Source organism: Palaemon carinicauda, chromosome 10 (assembly GCF_036898095.1).
Source record: "Palaemon carinicauda isolate YSFRI2023 chromosome 10, ASM3689809v2, whole genome shotgun sequence".
NCBI classification, from domain to species: Eukaryota; Metazoa; Arthropoda; class Malacostraca; order Decapoda; family Palaemonidae; genus Palaemon; species Palaemon carinicauda.
Genome location: NC_090734.1, coordinates 134922105 through 134943171, shown reverse-complemented (window position 1 = coordinate 134943171; position 21067 = coordinate 134922105). Strand labels below are relative to the sequence as shown.

General features: G+C 36.4%; 2 protein-coding genes across 2 annotated transcripts in view; one reads left to right on the top strand and one right to left on the bottom strand.

The window, feature by feature from the left end:
* Window positions 1-21067, bottom strand: part of LOC137648803 (esterase OVCA2) — a 162439-nt gene that overhangs the window by 91877 nt on the left and 49495 nt on the right. The gene's annotated exons all lie outside the window — the stretch shown is intronic.
* LOC137648797 (peroxisomal N(1)-acetyl-spermine/spermidine oxidase-like) lies at window positions 403-19252 on the top strand. The gene is made up of 12 exons (XM_068381946.1): window positions 403-557; window positions 2359-2404; window positions 6951-7108; window positions 8269-8385; window positions 8865-9006; window positions 11165-11237; window positions 13323-13457; window positions 14050-14265; window positions 14947-15063; window positions 16111-16298; window positions 17267-17393; window positions 18676-19252. The coding sequence occupies exons 1-12, from the start codon at window positions 488-490 to the stop codon at window positions 18793-18795; spliced, it is 1509 nt and encodes a 502-aa protein (XP_068238047.1). The 5' UTR covers window positions 403-487; the 3' UTR covers window positions 18796-19252.

Below are 21067 nucleotides of genomic sequence, written 5' to 3'. Positions count from 1 at the left end.
CATGCAACATCCGTATTATGGTTTCAATTCAAGACTCCTAATCTGTTGATATATCATCTCCATTTCTTGCTCTACTTATTGTGTAATTTGCCTCCTCTCAATCTTCCATTCATACATTATATTTACCACCAAACTAACTTCCCATATCAACACTTCGGCTCATCTTTGCCTCCATAACCTGACTCTTCATATCATATATTGGTTATTGATTAATTCAATGAAAAAATATCACCAAATATTTGCCACATACAGTACACACCTCCACGCTGGCTATATGTGGCAGTTAAAGATACGAACATGTGTGACAGGAGCAATTAAACAGGTGTCTATGAAAACGAAAAAATTATCATTTTGGAAAATAAAAGACCTTGCCGTTCAGGGATTGAATCAGTGGATCCCGATACGGCCTTGGTGTAGTGTCAGCAAGAATTTACTCTCTTCAGACAAGGTCTCTTTCTGTGTCTCTCTCTCTCCCAGCTGCGTGAAGATGAAGCTAGGAAAGGGAACGTTGCTTTTGTGGCAATTGATACCCTTGCTTTCTCTCTTCGCCAGAGCAGGTATGTAAATTCTCTCTCTCTCTCTCTCTCTCTCTCTCTCTCTCTCTCTCTCTCTCTCTCTCTCTCTCTTATATTATCAGAATCGACCATTGTTGCCCACTGAAAGACAAAGGCTTCAGACATTCTCTCTCTCTCTCTCTCTCTCTCTCTCTCTCTCTCTCTCTCTCTCTCTCTCTCTCTCTCTCTCTCTCTCTCATATCATCATCCATTGTAGTCCACTGAATGACAAACGTATTAGGCATTCTCTCTCTATCTCTCGAAGATTGGCCAAGCGCTTTCGTGTTATTACACCTCTTCACGGTCTTAAGACCGTGAATAACAACACGGTCTCCTGTCATAGAAATATATATATATATATATATATATATACATATATATATACATATATATACATACATATATATATAATCATCATCTCCTCCTACGCCTATTGACGCAAAGGGCTCCAGTAAGATTTCGCCAGTCATCTCTATCTTGAGCCTTTAAATCAATACTTCTCCATTCGTCATCTTCTACTTCATGCTTCATATATATATATATATATATATATATATATATATATATATATATATATATATATATATATATATACATACACACACATGTGTGTGGACAATTGATCATAATACTCGCAGGAAACCTTAAAAATAAAACGGTCTAATTAACGGGCCCTCATGAGTGACCTTTTAACTTTAAAACAATTTCAAGGCGGTTACGCAACATGCAGCCTTCATAAAAACTAATATCGCATAGTCAATCAGTGCACGTTTATCACTTGACATCACTCTTACCAATACATTTTCAAAACTATTCCCAAACATAATAATAATAATAATAATAATAATAATAATAATGATAATAATAATAATAATGATAATAATAATAATAATAATAATAATAATGATAATAATAATAATGATAAAAATAATAATAACAATGATAAAAATAATAATAATCATAATAATAATAATAATAATATTGATAATAATAATACTAAAAATTTTAAAGATAATAATAATAATAATAATAATGATGATAATAATAATAATTATAATGATAATAATAATAATTATAATGATAAAAATAATAATCATAATAATAATAATAATAATAATAATAATAATAATATTGATAATAATAATAATGATAATAACTGCCACCATTCTTCGTCATCCACCTTCCCTATCAGCTAAGAAAACCTTCCCTAGACAGAAAGACATTCACCCTAATATCAAGTTCTTTAAATAATATAATTGTTCATTTATTTATTTCCTTTCCTCGCTGGGCTATTTTCCCCTGTTGGAGCCCTGGGGCTTATAGCATCTTGCTTTTCCAACTAGGGTTGTAGCTTGGTTAGTAATAATAATTATAATTATAATAATAATTTTTCCAACTGGGGTTGTAGCTTGGCTAGTAATAATAATTATAATTATAATAATAACTTTTCCAACTTGGGTTGTAGCTTGGCTAGTAATAATAATTATAATTATAATAATAATAACTTTTCCAACTAGGGTTGTAGCTAGGCTAGCAATAATAATTATAATTATAATAATAACTTTTCCAACTAGGGTTGTAGCCTGGCTAATAATAATAATAATAATAATAATAATAATAATAATTTATGAGGACTTGAACTATGCTAACGATTCAAATTCATATATCTATGGTTTCTAACAGATGATAAGTATCATATAACAACATTCTGGTCCATTTTCCTTCTCAAAGGATCTTCAGATACATTCAATGACATAAAATCGTTTTATCCATCCTAAAATGTTCATATTTGTTGTTTCAACAGAACCAGCCCACGTATGTGATGGCATCTCGGGAGACTACGACACTTGGTGAGTTATCCTTAAAATTAGCTGTCTAGTGTCTGACCCTTTTTAGGTAGTTAACAAACAACACTTGGTGAGTTATCCTTAAAATTCAGAGCTGTCTAGTGTCTGACCTTTTTAGGTAGTTAGCAAACGACACTTGGTGAGTTATCCTTAAAATTCAGAGCTGTCTAGTGTCTGACCTTTTTAGGTAGTTAGCAAACGACACTTGGTGAGTTATCCTTAAAATTAGCTGTCTAGTATCTGATCTTTTTAGGTAGTTAGCAAACGACACTTGGTGAGTTATCCTTAAAATTAGCTGTCTAGTATCTGATCTTTTTAGGTAGTTAGCAAACGACACTTGGTGAGTTATCCTTAAAATTAGCTGTCTAGTATCTGACCTTTTTAGGTAGTTAGCAAACGACACTTGGTGAGTTATCCTTAAAATTAGCTGTCTAGTGTCTGACCCTTTTTAGGTAGTTAGCAAACGACACTTGGTGAGTTATCCTTAAAATTAGAGCTGTCTAGTGTCTGACCTTTTTAGGTAGTTAGCAAACGACACTTGGTGAGTTATCCTTAAAATTAGCTGTCTAGTGTCTGACCCTTTTTAGGTAGTTAGCAAACGACACTTGGTGAGTTATCCTTAAAATTAGCTGTCTAGTATCTGATCTTTTTAGGTAGTTAGCAAACGACACTTGGTGAGTTATCTTTAGAATTAGAGTTGTCTAGTGTCTGACCTTTTTAGGTAGTTAGCAAACGACACTTGGTGAGTTATCTTTAAAATTAGAGTTGTCTAGTGTCTGACCTTTTTAGGTAGTTAGCAAACGACACTTGGTGAGTTATCTTTAGAATTAGAGTTGTCTAGTGTCTGACCTTTTTAGGTAGTTAGCAAACGACACTTGGTGGGTTATCTTTAAAATTAGAGTTGTCTAGTGTCTGACCTTTTTAGGTAGTTAGCAAACGACACTTGGTGAGTTATCCTTAAAATTAGCTGTCTAGTATCTGATCTTTTTAGGTAGTTAGCAAACGACACTTGGTGAGTTATCCTTAAAATTAGCTGTCTAGTATCTGACCTTTTTAGGTAGTTAGCAAACGACACTTGGTGAGTTATCCTTAAAATTAGCTGTCTAGTGTCTGACCCTTTTTAGGTAGTTAGCAAACGACACTTGGTGAGTTATCCTTAAAATTAGAGCTGTCTAGTGTCTGACCTTTTTAGGTAGTTAGCAAACGACACTTGGTGAGTTATCCTTAAAATTAGCTGTCTAGTGTCTGACCCTTTTTAGGTAGTTAGCAAACGACACTTGGTGAGTTATCCTTAAAATTAGCTGTCTAGTGTCTGACTTTTTAGGTAGTTAGCAAACGACACTTGGTGAGTTATCTTTAGAATTAGAGTTGTCTAGTGTCTGACCTTTTTAGGTAGTTAGCAAACGACACTTGGTGAGGTTATCTTTAAAATTAGAGTTGTCTAGTGTCTGACCTTTTTAGGTAGTTAGCAAACGACACTTGGTGAGTTATCTTTAGAATTAGAGTTGTCTAGTGTCTGACCTTTTTAGGTAGTTAGCAAACGACACTTGGTGGGTTATCTTTAAAATTAGAGTTGTCTAGTGTCTGACCTTTTTAGGTAGTTAGCAAACGACACTTGGTGAGTTATCCTTAAAATTAGCTGTCTAGTGTCTGACTTTTTAGGTAGTTAGCAAACGACACTTGGTGAGTTATCCTTAAAATTAGCTGTCTAGTATCTGACCTTTTTAGGTAGTTAGCAAACGACACTTGGTGAGTTATCTTTAGAATTAGAGTTGTCTAGTGTCTGACCTTTTTAGGTAGTTAGCAAACGACACTTGGTGAGTTATCTTTAAAATTAGAGTTGTCTAGTGTCTGACCTTTTTAGGTAGTTAGCAAACGACACTTGGTGAGTTATCTTTAAAATTAGAGTTGTCTAGTGTCTGACCTTTTTAGGTAGTTAGCAAACGACACTTGGTGAGTTATCCTTAAAATTAGAGTGTCTAGTGTCTGACCTTTTTAGGTAGTTAGCAAACGACACTTGGTGAGTTATCCTTAAAATTAGCTGTCTAGTGTCTGACCTTTTTAGGTAGTTAGCAAACGACACTTGGTGAGTTATCCTTAAAATTAGCTGTCTAGTGTCTGACCTTTTTAGGTAGTTAGCAAACGACACTTGGTGAGTTATCCTTAAAATTAGCTGTCTAGTGTCTGACCTTTTTAGGTAGTTAGCAAACGACACTTGGTGAGTTATCCTTAAAATTAGAGCTGTCTAGTGTCTGACCTTTTTAGGTAGTTAGCAAACGACACTTGGTGAGTTATCCTTAAAATTAGCTGTCTAGTGTCTGACCCTTTTTAGGTAGTTAGCAAACGACACTTGGTGAGTTATCCTTAAAATTAGCTGTCTAGTATCTGATCTTTTTAGGTAGTTAGCAAACGACACTTGGTGAGTTATCTTTAGAATTAGAGTTGTCTAGTGTCTGACCTTTTTAGGTAGTTAGCAAACGACACTTGGTGGGTTATCTTTAAAATTAGAGTTGTCTAGTGTCTGACCTTTTTAGGTAGTTAGCAAACGACACTTGGTGAGTTATCTTTAGAATTAGAGTTGTCTAGTGTCTGACCTTTTTAGGTAGTTAGCAAACGACACTTGGTGGGTTATCTTTAAAATTAGAGTTGTCTAGTGTCTGACCTTTTTAGGTAGTTAGCAAACGACACTTGGTGAGTTATCTTTAGAATTAGAGTTGTCTAGTGTCTGACCTTTTTAGGTAGTTAGCAAACGACACTTGGTGAGTTATCCTTAAAATTAGCTGTCTAGTATCTGATCTTTTTAGGTAGTTAGCAAACGACACTTGGTGAGTTATCTTTAGAATTAGAGTTGTCTAGTGTCTGACCTTTTTAGGTAGTTAGCAAACGACACTTGGTGAGTTATCCTTAAAATTAGCTGTCTAGTATCTGATCTTTTTAGGTAGTTAGCAAACGACACTTGGTGAGTTATCTTTAGAATTAGAGTTGTCTAGTGTCTGACCTTTTTAGGTAGTTAGCAAACGACGCTTGGTGGGTTATCTTTAGAATTAGAGTTGTCTAGTGTCTGACCTTTTTAGGTAGTTAGCAAACGACGCTTGGTGGTTATCTTTAGAATTAGAGTTGTCTAGTGTCTGACCTTTTTAGGTAGTTAGCAAACGACACTTGGTGAGTTATCCTTAAAATTAGCTGTCTAGTATCTGATCTTTTTAGGTAGTTAGCAAACGACACTTGGTGAGTTATCTTTAGAATTAGAGTTGTCTAGTGTCTGACCTTTTTAGGTAGTTAGCAAACGACACTTGGTGAGTTATCCTTAAAATTCAGAGCTGTATTGTGTCTGACCCTTTTTGTGTAGTTAGCAAACAAGCACAATTAATAACATAAAATCCTTTGCATCAATGTTCTCTACTCTTGGGTAGTGCCATAGCCTCAGTACCATGGTCTTCCACTGTATTAGGTTACAGTTCTCTAGCTTGTGAGTATACTCAGGCACACTATTCTACCAGTTTCCTTATTCCTTTTATTCACTGGGCTATTCTCCATAGATAACTTTATGTCTCTTTCTTGTTTTGTTAAAGTTTTTAAAGTTATACAGGAAATATTCATTTTAATGTTGTTGCTATTCTTAAAATATCTTATTTTCCTTTTTTCCTTTCCTCACTGAGCTATTTTTCTGTTGGGGCCCTGGCCTTAGAGCATCATGCTTCTCCAACTAGGGTTGTAGCTTAGCAAGTAATAATAATAATAATAATAATAATAATAATAATATTGAAAACCGAATACAAAAATGTAATATTATCTCTGGAATTAAATATGTTAATATAACAAAAATAAAGCTAAATAAAATCTGATTACCTATTGTTTTTGGAAAAAATAAAATCAGAAAGGGTCATTCAAATATAAAAATAAAAAAAATAAAATTTAAATTTTTCTTTTTTAAATATATCCTAAGAATAGAAATGTGCCTGATAAAACTATGACATATCATCTATAGTATTTTCTCAGAAGATTTCTAATTCCTGTTACACGAACAATCATAAACTTCTCTGATAAGGTAAAGATTATGAAATGCCTTTTAAAATTGCACACACACACACACACACACACACACACACACACACACACACACACATATATATATATATATATATATATATATATATATATATATATATATATATATATATATATATATATATATATATATATATATATACACACACACATATCCCTTTCTGAATGGGGTTACCTTAACGGGGAGAAATGGTTTGCCTATCGCCATGATCAGATAATCTGTACTAGTCAAGGCCACCCATAATAGGTTGAGTTGCTATGAGCGATCAGACAAAAATTCTCCCACCATCACCAATCTGTACTGGCCAGCGTGGTGATGAAACTGGCCTCAGACATGAATAAAGACGTGTCCGAGGCCTTTGTCCTACAGTGGACTAAAAACGGCTGCTTTTTTGTTGTAGATGTTGTTGTTGTCGTCGTTGTTGTTGTTGTTGTTGCTGTTGTTGTTGTTGTATGTAAGGAGATATCATTGTCTTTTCAGGAGGAGCGCCGCCATCAGCAACCACAAGGTGATTGTCGTGGGAGGTGGCATTGCTGGACTTTCTGCCACCAGAAAACTGATTAATTCTGGTATGAAAAATGTTCTTCTGCTTGAAGCCCAGGACTACCTTGGAGGGCGAGTGAAGACTTACAGACAAGGTGAGGAATATTTTGTATCTTATACCCACACAAAAACCCTTTCAGATTCTCACAAATACTTCATAGTTTGGATTATACAAGAGGAAACAAAGCGTCAGAGAACAGAGATGAAAATACTGAGGTGGATTAATGGTTAATGGTGTCAGGTTTCAGTTTCATCAGAATAGGTGCTCACCAGAACGTCAGCTGGGCAATACCAAGCCCCACTGTGGTGCCCAACCATAGCAGTATCCTCCCCAGTGAATAGCTTAAACGCACGGTCCCGGGCTGGGTCGATCTGCTGCCATGCAAATGCTAGGCAAACACACTATCACTATATTAGCCAGGAAATATCACTGAATGAAAGATTGGAAAATGATGAAATAGGAAGAATGGCAGGTGTAGTGAAGATTACCGAGATGACAAGAGTGTCACGACTGAGATGGTGTGGGCATGTGTGAAGAATGGATGGTGGGGAAGGAGTGAGGAGGGTTTGGGAGGACCCTGTTAAGGGGAGAAGATCGAGAGGGAGGCAGAGAATTAGAGTGCGAGATAAGTTGAAGGATGATATGGAGAGAAGAGGTTTAGTGGAAGAGAATGCCTTTGACAGACGGCATTCCGGGTTGTTGTGGCCTGATTGTTAACCTCTCTGCCTGCCGTTTGCCAGATGGGGGTTCGAGTCCCGCTGAGACTAATAAGTGAATTTAGTATCTGCCACCTTACCATCCTTGTGAGCTAAGGGTTGGGGGGGGGGGTTTGGGGGAGCCTATAGTTTTATCTGCTGAGTCATCAGCAACCATTGACTTGCCCTCCCTGGTCCTAGCTTGGGTGGGGAGGGGGCTTGGGCACTGATCATATAATATATGATCAGTCTCTAGGGCATTGTCCTGCTTGCTAGGGCACTGTCACTGTCCCTTGTCTCTGTCATTCATAGGCGGCCTTTAAATCTTTATACAAACCTTTTATTGGAGAGGCGCATCAGGCAACCGACCCCTTAATGAAGGGATAATATTAATAACAACAACAATGATAGTAATAACAACAATGATAATAATAATAATAATAATAACAACAACAACAACAGTAATAATAATAATAATAAAAATAATAATAATAATAATAATCAGTCTAATCAAACCTGCATCCTTCAACAGTAACGATAAAATCCCCCTCTCGAACAGGTTCAATTCTGGTAGAAGACGGAGCCGAGTGGATCCACGGAGGCTACAAGAATCCACTCTATGGATTGGCCGATAGACTCAACGGTCTCACCCAGCCTCTACCCGACGGAGCTTATGGTAATATGCATTTTCGTTTGTGTTTTCGGGAGTTCTGAAGTCTATTCCAGTGAGGTTTCAAGTTTTATTCCCTTTTAGGAGTTTATGTTGATAATGTATGTATGTTCATCCCTCAATAGTAACAAGAGCAGGGCAGTCTCCCTATCTAACCTTCTAAGTCTTTTCACGGTTTTGGCCTTCAGTGGGCCATACACCATCAGTGTCACCACTATACTCAATTTTTATTTAATGAGGTGCATCTGCACTGACTCGCAATGGTGACCTTTTAGCTCGGAAAAGTTTCCTGCTATCTGATTGGTTAGAATTATCTTGTCCAACGAATCAGGAATTTTTTCCGAGCTAAAAGAGCCTACCCCTGCGAGTCTGTACAAATCTGCCTCACTAAAAAGAATTGACTATAGTGATTTAAGCGATGTTCCCAGCATGTTTAAGTTTCCTTATGTCTTCATCCAAGTTGTCTTGGTTTCATTATTTCACAGACTGGAGGGCAAAGACCCAGTCAGGCCAGAATGCAGATGAATACGGGTACCTCGCAGCAGCAAGAGTAATGGAAAAATGTGAAATAGACAGCATACTTGCCAACTACCAAGATGCAGGATATGGAGACTGCTACATTGACCAGTAAGGCAATCTAGTTGAGCATAATTAAGGTCAATTTTGCTGTTAAGTACATCTTTATTTCCAATCATTCTTACATAGCACCATAAATACAATGCAAGTTTTCTTAAGCTTGGAATCATAGAAGAGTTACTAAAATTATTTCTCAATCTATCAATTTACCTTGTGCTTTTTTCTTGTAGTTCCCTATAGGAAATTCAGAAGTCATATCCTAGAGCCTATTTAAAGTTCTTAAATCTAATCAAAGATTAAAAACTTAATCAATCTCGTTAAAAAAATCTGTTAAGTTTAGTCCAATTATCTGGCAACAAATGCCAACCTACTTACTACGTATCCATGGAGCAAGGAGAAAAGAGAGGCAATACTACGGAAATCTTTTCTGAGTACAGTTTAGATGACCTTTTGAGAATTATCACAAGTTCACTAAACAATAAGAGCAAAATAAATCAAATAGATCATTTGCTCTTTAAATTGACTACTGAAGCGCTCTGCCGTATCTATGACACAGCTTAGTGTATGAAGAAGTGTCCATGAGAAGATTACTGGCCTTTAGCAGAATGCCCATGATGAATTCTATATCATCGAAGAGATTAAGCCATTAAGTCAAAAACTATTGGGGAAATTTTATAAGAATGGGCTGAGTTAATAAGGCTTTGAACATGGGTTACTTACCAAATAAGTATAAGCTGGAATATAGGCAAGACCATCATTAAAAATGATGAGATTAACCAGCCAAATGAGTCAAGCTTCACTCTTACTGAGGTTTGGCCCAATCAAATTCGAGAAAAATAAAATGTAAGAGCAGAAGAGATGAAAATAAGTGACGTGTTGCAAACACTTAATTTCTACTGTAGACGTAATATCCTTTTGTGAAGGACAATTCATGAGAAACATTAGATACCATTTTATTCAGTTGACAAAACTCTGTTCAAGGAAATAACACACCCGAAAGGAGTCGAATTTGATGATTCAGTTTGGCTATCAAGATCTGGAACTAACTGCACTGAAAGATACTGATACCAGAGACAATTGAAATGACCTGATTTACCAGAAACAACTGATGCCCAGCAAAAAACAAAGAAAAGAATAAATCCAGGAATTTACTTCCCTTGGTAGACCTAACTATCCTACAATCCAGGAAGTTAATTCCTATTCAGATTTCTGGATATGGACGGCTCAGTGGTAGGACAGGGATGGCCGTTGAGAGCCAAGAAACAATAGAAGGACAGCACTGCAGTTGAATTATGAAATGAAAGTTGAGATGATGGGCAGCAAGATGGAAGAGAGGAAGCTGGAACGGAGATAAAATAGAAGAGTGCCAACTAGATAAAATAGAAGAGTGCCGCTAAGAACCATAAGGGCACTTCAAAGATGCCTAATGGCCCTTCCACACGAGGGGCAAATGCAGGGTGGACACTCTGATTTGCCCATAATTCTTTCGCTTTGAAAATGTTACCATATCAAAGAGTCCAAGGCAGACAGGAGGGGCAGGCAGGCGAGCGTATGAATTGGGCCAGACGCTGGGCAGAGTACAACCAGACTTGTATCAAAAATAGTCAAATGCCCAGCCAGTGCCTTAACAACTTCGATGGTTTGCCTATTGTTTCCTCGACTATGATGTCATCTATGTTTCATCGTCACCCATACAACAAAATTGGTAACAGTGTCTGCCCGCCACGCATTTGCCCCTTGTATGGAAATAACATAAGTAATGGTTACAGCATAAGCTACACTGACTACATTTGGGCAATATCGGTTTGATTCCACATTTCAATCAAGATTCCTTAACATTCCCTTCAATTTTTTGTAGTAATATAATGGTTAATACACAAGCATTTCATAAGACAAAGGTTTATTTTCAATCCAATGGCTCTCTATTGAGTCGAAATATCTGAATTATGATTAAACAGACCAGTTTTTCTTGGCGAGTTTAAAATTAATATGCTTTTGTTTTTTATAAGGAATTCTATTTAGCAATTAATGCTAATCATACTCTTTTTGCAATAACGAATTGGAATCTACACTAGATATGAAATCCTCCCTGGATTTAATCGTTCCTTCTTTGTTATCATTTTCATAAAGAACTGCTTAGTATCAATCATCTTGCTGTTGATAAAAACGCTCCTCACTCAACATTTTAATAAATTTTTACTACCTACAGATTTCCAACAGTTTACCAGAACTATGGGGCTTACCCAGCGGAGAAGGACGCCTGGTTCCACTACTTGCACAAGGTAACCATTCAGTTCCAACCTTGGAACATATGCTGAACACATGTGCACTCTTTCAATTATCCCTAGAAACATCCTTGATAAAATAATCATGCTCTTTTTTTCTACAAGGCATTACACATTATTAAATATCATCATCATCATCATCATCATCATCATCTCCTACGCCTATTGACGCATAGGGCCTTAGTTAGATTTCGCCAGTCGTCTCTATCTTGAGCTTTTACTTCAATACTTCTCCACTCATCATCTCCTACTTCACGCTTCATAGTCCTCAGCTATGTAGGCCTGGGTATTTCGACTCTTCTAGTGCCTTGTGGAGCCCAGCTGAACGTTTGGTGAACTAATTTCTCTTGGGGAGGGCCTGCAATATTGCCAAAGCAAAAAGGTTTCTTTTTATCTTTTTTTTTTACATAACAGCGATCTGCTTGCAGCCAAAGAGGAGCTGTTAAGTCTACAGTACAACAAAGAGTGCATATTCACGGGTACCCCACCATATGTGTTCCTGGGTTGCACCAGAGTTTGTTTTATGGTCCAATTGTATTCCTTTTCACTTTAGGCTTACCGTCTCTGAGCTACAGCTCTTATCTCAATATAGTTGTTTTTCTTCCCCACCGTTATCATTACATTAAGGGGTTCGTTGCCTGATGCGTTCTCTCCAATGTCTTCCACCAAACCTCTTCTCTCCATATCATCCTTTACCTTATCTCGCCTTCCAATTCTCTGCCTCCCTCCTGATCTCCCCCCCTCCCTAACAGATTCCTTCCAAGCCCTTCTCCTCTTTCTCATAATGAGCACGTCTACAGTCATTATTGAACCAGGGTTTGGCCTTCATTTAACATTTTGACTTAAGAAAAGAGATACACCTATCAATTTCGTTGACCAGATTTTCATTTGAGAAGAATGTAAATACCAAACTGGAATTTGCATTTGAACTCGTCACAGTTGTACTCATAAATGAGAATCTAGTCAACATAATTGGTAGGTGTTAAAATGCCAAATGCAGGGCAAACCCTGTTTCAATATCATATATATATATATATATATATATATATATATATATATATATATATATATATATATATATATATATATATATATATATGTGTATATATATATATATATATATATATATATATATATACACACACATATATATATATATATATATATATATATATATATATATATATATATATATATATATATATATATATATATATATTCCTCAGTACGTTATCATATCGATTTACTTCAAAAGAAAAATCAGGTCATGAGGTTGTACATTCCATCACAGGTGTACGAGCCACTTGGATAAAAATTCATTAACTTTCCCCTCCCTCATATTTCAAACCTATATTCATAGCTACACAATATACAATTATGCAAGTGTAAGTGTAATTACCCCAGATGGGAGGCCAGGAAGGGGGGTGCTAAGGAAAGGAAAACTAAAGTCCAGTGCCGTGTGAATCACAACTTGTTGAAAAAGCTTTAATCCTTACTATGGTGGACTGAGTCATGGGATCCTGTAAGGCTTTGAGTAAGATCATTAATATATTTCAAAATCAGTCTTGAAATTTTCCATTTATCAAATTCCTTCAGAATCTTAAAGCTAACCTTTATCAAAACTGTTAATAAATTGAGTTTCAATATATTTCTATATTTTAAATTTCTATCGTTATATCCTTCATTTTGAAGATTATATCCAGAAGGCCCTCATTTACCCACTATAAGCCTCACAAAGAATCACTTGAAAATTGGTTCGAAATACGTATTGACACCAAATATCAAATGGAACCAACTATCAAAGTTTTAGTGTTTTCCTGAAAACTATGATAACAGAGAAACCCAAAGCTTGTAATTGGGCAAGATTAACTGGTATAATCATCATCTCCTCCTACGCTTATTGACGCAAAGGGCCTCGGTTAGATTTCACCAGTCATCTCTATCTGCTATAATAGATAAATATATATTGATTACCTCTGTATTTGATGTAAGTAATCGGTAGTACATCAGAAGAAAAGTTCTACCTAAGACTAAGACAACAAAACTGCAATTATCATTGATGGAATCATTTTGATTTTCCAGTGGGTGGTCAAGGACACAGGAACAAATGACTGGAGAAATCAGTCTGGTCGAGATGCTGATCATTTTACCGACTGGGGTTTAGACCAGTGGAATCAGTGGGCCGATGGCTATGACACCCTCACGAATCATATCAAAGTAAGTCGTTGATGGATATTTATTGTTATTTTTATCATTATTACTAGGTAAGCTACAACCCTTGTTGGTAAAGTTGGTTCCAATAGTAAAAGAAAAAAAGAAAATAGCCCAATATGAAAGAAAAATAAGGATTTAAATAAAATACATAAGTAATGAACAATATAAAATAATTTAAGATCAGTAAAAACGTTAAAATAGATCTTTCATACATAAAGCATAAAGACAGATTTGTGTCAGGCTATTCATCATAAAAACATCTCCAGCAATTTTTGAACTTTTGAAGTTTAGGGAAAAAATTTAGATATTTCTTCGTGAATCTTGTATGTAACTACAAAGTTACACCAGAATAATATTTAAAAGTCAACAAAACAAATCTTCCTAGATACGGCTTGTAGGTGGGGGCTATGTCATTTAGTCTAAGAGCCCTAGCCTGGAGGCAAGCCCCAGGCAATCAGAACGAACGAATGAACGGCTTAGCAATTCAGGGTGACGAGTTGTAAAAGTTAAGACATTTTAAGTCCATTAACAAAAAATTCTGATCTTCTCTCCATCTTTATCTTAACTGGAAATTGATTTCCACATCTCTTCACAGAAAAGTATTCCAGACGCCAAAATCAAAATGTCTTCGCCAGTCTGCAAGATCTTCTGGAAATCAAGGTCAAGTCGTCGGGCCGTAGTTGTGACCGCTGCCCAGGAAGCCTACACTGCAGATTACGTCATTGTCACAGCATCCATTGGGCATTTGAAAGAGAGACATGACAAGCTTTTCTCACCACTCCTCCCTAGATCATACAGACAACATTTTAATGTGAGAATACCGTTCGATTAACAAATCTGATTTTAAGAACTTGCATATTTGACTATAGTTAGCAGCGGTGACAACACATCTCCTTACAAATTTCAAACTATATCAACTTATAATGTGTTGTGGCTGCTGTTAATGCAGGAGACAACATAATTGGCTATGATTCCATCAGGGGGAGGAGCTTATTTTGCCTGGAATCTCTGCGGTGACTATGGGGGGGGGGGTTTCCAAGGAATTGCTTTATTTTACTGTGATATTCCCAAGATACGTTTCACTGAGAAATCCTTGAAGGAGCTGCTTTCATTTCGTGAACTCAATGAATTTCTCTTATTTTGATCTCAGAACCTCACTGAAAAATATATATTTTTAGCACTGGTCCCAATAATTTTTGTCATTTCTTTGTGATAACTCAACCTGCTCTTTACATTTTGACAGTAATCTTCTTTTATCGAGTACAGTACTTTTGCAAGACTTCACAAACAATTCTCACTTTTAATCAATTTATGGCATTTTAACTCAGATAACCTCAAGAGATCACATTATTTGTCATTCACTGTATTTAAAGTGAGATTTTGATACGACTGGACCCCTTTTCACCTAATTGCATTATTTTCATGGTTCACATTAATTTCGCTTTACCCCATGATATATATCACTAACGTTTAAAAAATTGATTTCTTACAGAAAATCGAACTAGGTATTGCAGATAAAGTTCAGATTGGATGGAACACCCCGTGGTGGAGCGCTGACCCTCTAGATCTGCAAGTTATATTCACTCAGATGTCACTACCTACAAATGAGGTAAACTTAAAAGATCTCTGGGATGTAAGAAACACAAAAATGCAATCTAATTTCTAATACTTAGCACTACATATTATATAAAATAGTAATTAGATGGACAGATAATGTGAAGGATGATATGGAAAGATGCTTAGTGAAAGAGGATGCCTTTGATAGAAGGCATTGGAGAGGACGCATCAGGCAAGTTAGGCAACCAACCCCCTTTGATAGAAGGCAATGGGAAGAACGCATCAGGCAACTGACCCCTTAATGTAGAGATAACGGTGGGAAAGAAGAAGACAATATTAAATAAAAATTATATATTAAAACAATTACTGGTGAATGTTTCTATGATGAAAGTTTATAGCCCTACCACCATAAACAACAGGTTTTACATGGTGTCATGTAGATATTTATGCTCATGGGGCTTAAGAGTAAAATATTTCTTTTCTGAATCTATGTTCATTCTTGTTTCTTTCATGACTTAGGCAATTACACAGGGATAGGCTAAGGTTCTTGATAGAGTCAATTGATTCAGCTTTGAGTATGTTGTAACATATTTACTGCCTCAACAAAGTCCGTCTTCACTTCACTTCCTATTGTAACTAGAGATAGTTGCAACCATATTCTCATATGAATAATTTCAATCATTCTCATTCGTGACTCTCGGCTGTGAATTTTCTTTTCACCAAAATGGCACCGATAATTTAATTGTCGGTAATTCCCCAGCATATGTTCTACTTCAGTTTATCCCTTATAGGCTCCCATAAAAGCAGACTCCCGCCGTCCATGATATTGGCTCACAATAGCAAAGTAAAGCTGAATTTCTAATCTACATATGCAATTGGGAAATAGTTACATTTTCATGTTACTCATATAGTTTGTAGATGTGATTAGACCACTTAGTTATATTTCTCGCATAATAAAATTTAGATTTTTCATTATCAACATAATTTTGGAATACCATAAGCTTAATCCACATACCTTATGTAATACAAACTCATCGCTTTGATCCCTTCCAACCACTAACCATAGCAAACATCATCAAACGCTGACGTACTCTTGCAGGCATGGCTGTATGGCATCATGGAGTACATGAGCATCCACCAGCAAACTCCCATAATCCAGGCTTTCGTCACGGGAAATGATGCCTTGCATATGGAGAGCCTCACAGACGCCGAAGTTCAGGACCATGTCGTGCGTTTCCTCCAGGCAGTGACGAAACAGACCGTTCCACCACCAACCTTCTTCAGGAGGTACGCTATTGCTTTAACTCTTTTATTGCCATTGGTGACTTGATCAAAATTTGAAAAGGGGTTAGCGTCTTTTAAAATCACCCAAACCGTCGGAAGGTGATATTTATTGGAAAGGTCTTCGTGAGAGCTTTCCAACAAATACCAAGAAGTTACGATTTGTGTGGTCTTGAAGATTTTGCTACATAAGAAGTGTTGTTGAATTTACCACTGGCAGTGAAATGGTTAATGTAGTCACCGAGTATCTTATCTCAAGTTCTTATATATATCTCTCTCTTCTCTGTTTTTATACGAATAGGCTCATTTGATAAGACATTAATTTTATCAGGTGAATACGTTTGAATATCACCATGATCAGCAAAGCTGTATTAGTTAAGGCCATCCATACTAGGTTGGTTTGTTGAGCGCTCTAAGACGAGAATCATTCATATCACCAATCTGCACTCACTGGTGTGGTAATGAAAATAGTCAATGTACTGATGAGGAACCTTAATTCAAAACAGCCAGAATAATTGGAAATAAAATTTTTAGTGAGCTAACTATTTCCAAATACACTAGCTATCTAAAGAAATTGTCATCATAGATTTATTTTTTAAGTACATAAGGAAATAATCAATGATGTTTTACAAGTATTCAAACATCAAGTTTATCCAGCCAATCGGTGTCTACTTTCCTCCTGGTGAGGGAAGAAGAAAGTCTTTAGCTATGCTAAGCAACTCTTCTGGGAGAACACTCTAAAATCTAACAATTGTTCTCTAGTCTTCAGAAGTGCAAAAGCCTTTGTACCATGGTCTTCCATTGTCTAGGATTAGAATTCTCTTGCTTGAGGGTATACTCAGGCACACTATTCTATATGTTTTCTTATTTCTTTTCCTCAATTGGCTATTTTCCCAGTTGGAGCCCTTGGGTGGTAGCTTAGCAAATAATAATGATAATATTCTGTCATTTCCCTTTTATTTACATATTTACAGATCCAAATGGTATGAGAACATCTGGATGCGAGGCTCCTACAACTCTTTCGTCACTGTAGAAGGGGATCAGCAGGGTCTGAAATCAAGAGCACCACTGAGGAAGCCAATCGTAAATCATTTTGGAAAGGTATGATTGATTGATTGATTTAAGGTTTTCTGGCATCCTGTGGTAATGATGAAAAAAGATGGATATAATCAATGCTAGGCTTCTTCTGTTTGATTATTATCATAAAAAGACAAAGAGAAGTTTTTGCCAATTGTTCAAAAGATATCAAGCTGGGATATATGAGTTCATCAATATTCTCTTCCCCAAGGACACATGATATTTAAAACATAATGAAATCTATCATCATATATCAACACCTAGTTTTTATAATATGGAAATTGCAGTATGATTACATACCCCTCCTGAGTGGAGACACCTTAACATGGTGAAATGGTTTGTGTATCGCCGTGATCAGCAAAGCTGTACTAGTCAGGGTCACCCATACTAGGTTGATTTGATGTGAGCGATCAGATTAATGTCTCCCACCATTACATATCTGCACTGGCCAGCGTTGGGATGAAATGGCCAAACCCCAGACCTGAATATAGACATGTCTGAGGCCAATATCTTGCAGTGGACAAGAAAGGGCTGCATTTGTTGTTGTATTGAGTGTGATTAACAGGGCCAAAGTTCTTTTTCACGTTTCAACAAAATATGTAAACTTTTTCGTACAAGTAACAGAGATTTCAATTTAGACATTAATCTATTGCGATTACACATATTTGAGGCCTATCAGTAGCGATTTATCCAAAGTATCAATTGAGTAATACAGACGTACTTCTATAAGTCACACGACATCATACTGTCTATGAAACAGCACAAGAGATTTCTAATTTTTCAAATAAAAGGTTATTTCTCACTATACCCGCTGCTGCTCCTGCTGTAGATTGCCCGCAGCATTGCTCCGAACGGGGGCTTTTTTGACAAGATATCATAAGCCTCCATACTATCCTCACTCCTATTTAACCACTCAACATAGGTAACTTTCAAACCAGAGAAGACTAACAGAATTGCTATACCTAAATTTCTAGAAACAATTTCTTTTTTAAGCCAAAATCCTAAACCACTTTTGATATTTAGAACCTTGGTTCAAACGTGAGCTGGCTTTGTTCTCAGAGTACATGCAATACTCTTCCACTGATTTACCTTTGAGCTACCATTTCAAGTTATCCTTCCATAGTATTCACCAATGTAAGTTAGTGTAAGCTAGCTTTGTTCACAGAGTACATGCAATATACTTGCACTGATTTACTTTTGAGATCTTACATTTAGTACAGTATTCTGTTCGTGGCCTCTCAACTTCAGTACGTCTGCAGTACTGGACAATAATGAGGATAACTTAAAACTTACTTTATTTTTTCAGGTGATTTTCTGGGCAGGAGAACACACAGACACTACAAGATATGGCACAGTCGATGGTGCTATGAAGAGTGGCAACATCGCAGCCAACGCGATAAAAAAATATAACAGCATCAGACCCTAAGATCATGACAGAATCAAAATATGGCTTCAGTCCCTCTGATCACCGATAGTGCGCCAAGAAGTTGGAAAAGAATCATTTTAATAAAGTATTGATTTATCTGATAATTACGATGGATTAAGTTTAATAATTATAGTACTGATGAAGCTTATTCAGATGGATTAAATTTAAGAAAACAAAATCTTGATTTCTCTGGTATTTTGGATTGATTAAGTTTTACAAATATCTGGATGTCCTTGGTATATCATTTTGTATTTTTCATTTAGATTAACATTGTCTACTTTATTTTATTACATTCTTAATAGATTAACTAATAACAATGGCAGTTACATATCTGATAATTATTCAAGGCCCAACATGTTTTCACTTCAGCATTTATGTAATTGGCTTCTTTAACTACAGCTATGAATTGCAAGCCAAATCTTTAGTCTTCAACTATGCTAACATCAGTAGAATAACTTGATCTTTATACTAAATTGTTTCTTGCAAGTAGACTGAATGTAAATTAAAGAAAATAAAGCCCAATGCAGAATGTTTAATTTCATTATACTTTCCTCTCTGTGCAAATGGTTTGCTATCTTGGTGACTGTGCTCTTGTTAAATAAACAAGACTTATCTTAGTATTTTCAAACTTGTATAATAATGCATTTGAAAAATTGCTGACTCGACATTTAGTTCCGATTTCATCTCAAAATCTAATACTGCTTAGTACGCAGCCTAGTGCTGAAAAAAAGCTGAGCAGTAAATAATTACCAATAAAAGAAAAAAAAAAGATAAATAAAATTTTTCAGTGTATAGATAACAAAAATGGGTTTCCCCTGCTCTTAACAAACTGTGTACCGTGAATAATCTACTCTGTTGAAAAAACAATAATAATTGTTGAACATAGTTGCAGCAAAATAATTTTGAAAAATATAAAATGACCACCTCAAGTACTTCTGAATACAATATTAGGAATTATAAAGGTTTTGTTCCTATCTAAATTGTTTGTATCAACATTTATCATTATTTGATCTGGTAATTTTTTGTGTTATTCAGGCGGGAGACCTTAAAGAATGTGTTAATTCTAGAGGAATCAATACTTGATGGAAGAAATGACCGACTGTAAAGATTGGTGAACAAGAATCCCTTTTCATATGAGAAAGAGGTGCAGTTGATGTTGTCTCTATAACAAGACAGTTCCATCAAAGAAGCTCTATGGTGGATTTGAAGACAAAGAAGGCTTTTGATAGCATACTGTACCAACCGTGTGTCACACGATCGTATATAGTAACGACATTTCATTTTTTGTATATATTATGCTTTTATCTTCGCTCTCCCCTCGCACTGATAAGGGCTTGAAATACCATGTCTGTCTTTCTCACCATTAACTGCTAATCGGTGCATTGTCGGTTGAACATGAAATTGCCTGTTATGATTTTTATGCCCTTTTTGCCTGAAGTTTATGTATACATAAACGAATGTTCTGTAATAAGGTTACTCAGTTGTTTGTATCCTGCCTTTCAGTCACAACCTTCTCTCGGCTCGTCACATTGGTCACCGCAGTTTTGCTACTACCACTACAGATTCGGGGCAGCCGAGAAGAAATGTGCCAAGGATTGTCAATGGCCAAAAAACGTATAAGTAGGCCATCGCTCGTGGCAGTGGCCGCCCGTGTTTTTAATCTTTTCTTTTTACATGATGCAGGAACGGGCGTGCAATTTTTGATAGACACGGGTGCTTGTAGTCTGTCTACGTCGGCCGACGTCCGCCTGGTAGACAGCGACCTTGGATTCCTGCTCCCATGCGCCGACAGGTGTTTGATTTCATTCACGGCCTTTCACATCCCTCGTGCCGTTCTACTGCACAGCTGCTGAAGACGAAGTTCATTTGGCACAGCATTTCTAAGGATGCTAAGGATTGGGTCAGCGCCTGTACTTCTTGCCAAGCTTCCAAAGTACATCGACACATGGATTCAGGAGTGGGCACCTTTCCTCAACCTCAGCGTCGATTTGCTTACATTCACGTCGACGTTGTAGGCCCCCTACTGACATCACAAGGACATCATTACCTGTTTACCTGAAGCCATTCCCATCGAAAATGCAATGTCCGCCTCATATACATCTGCCTTACTCTCAGGATGGATTGCAAGATTTGGTAGCCCTGAGCATATTACTTCTGACAGGGGTACCACTTTCACCTCTCAATTGTGAACATTAGCAAATCTCCTGGGCATCACCCTACATCAGACAACTGCCTACAACCCCGATGCCAATGGAATGGTTGAACGTTTTCA

What these genes read in the sequence shown, in the direction of transcription:
- LOC137648797 (XM_068381946.1), top strand. Translation starts at nt 488, where the DNA reads ATGAAGCTAGGAAAGGGAACGTTGCTTTTGTGGCAATTGATACCCTTG. An exon ending in TTCTCTCTTCGCCAGAGCAG is followed by an intron (nt 558 to 2,358) that starts GTATGTAAATTC and finishes TTGTTTCAACAG; the next exon opens with AACCAGCCCACGTATGTGAT. An exon ending in CCACCAACCTTCTTCAGGAG is followed by an intron (nt 16,299 to 17,266) that starts GTACGCTATTGC and finishes ACATATTTACAG; the next exon opens with ATCCAAATGGTATGAGAACA.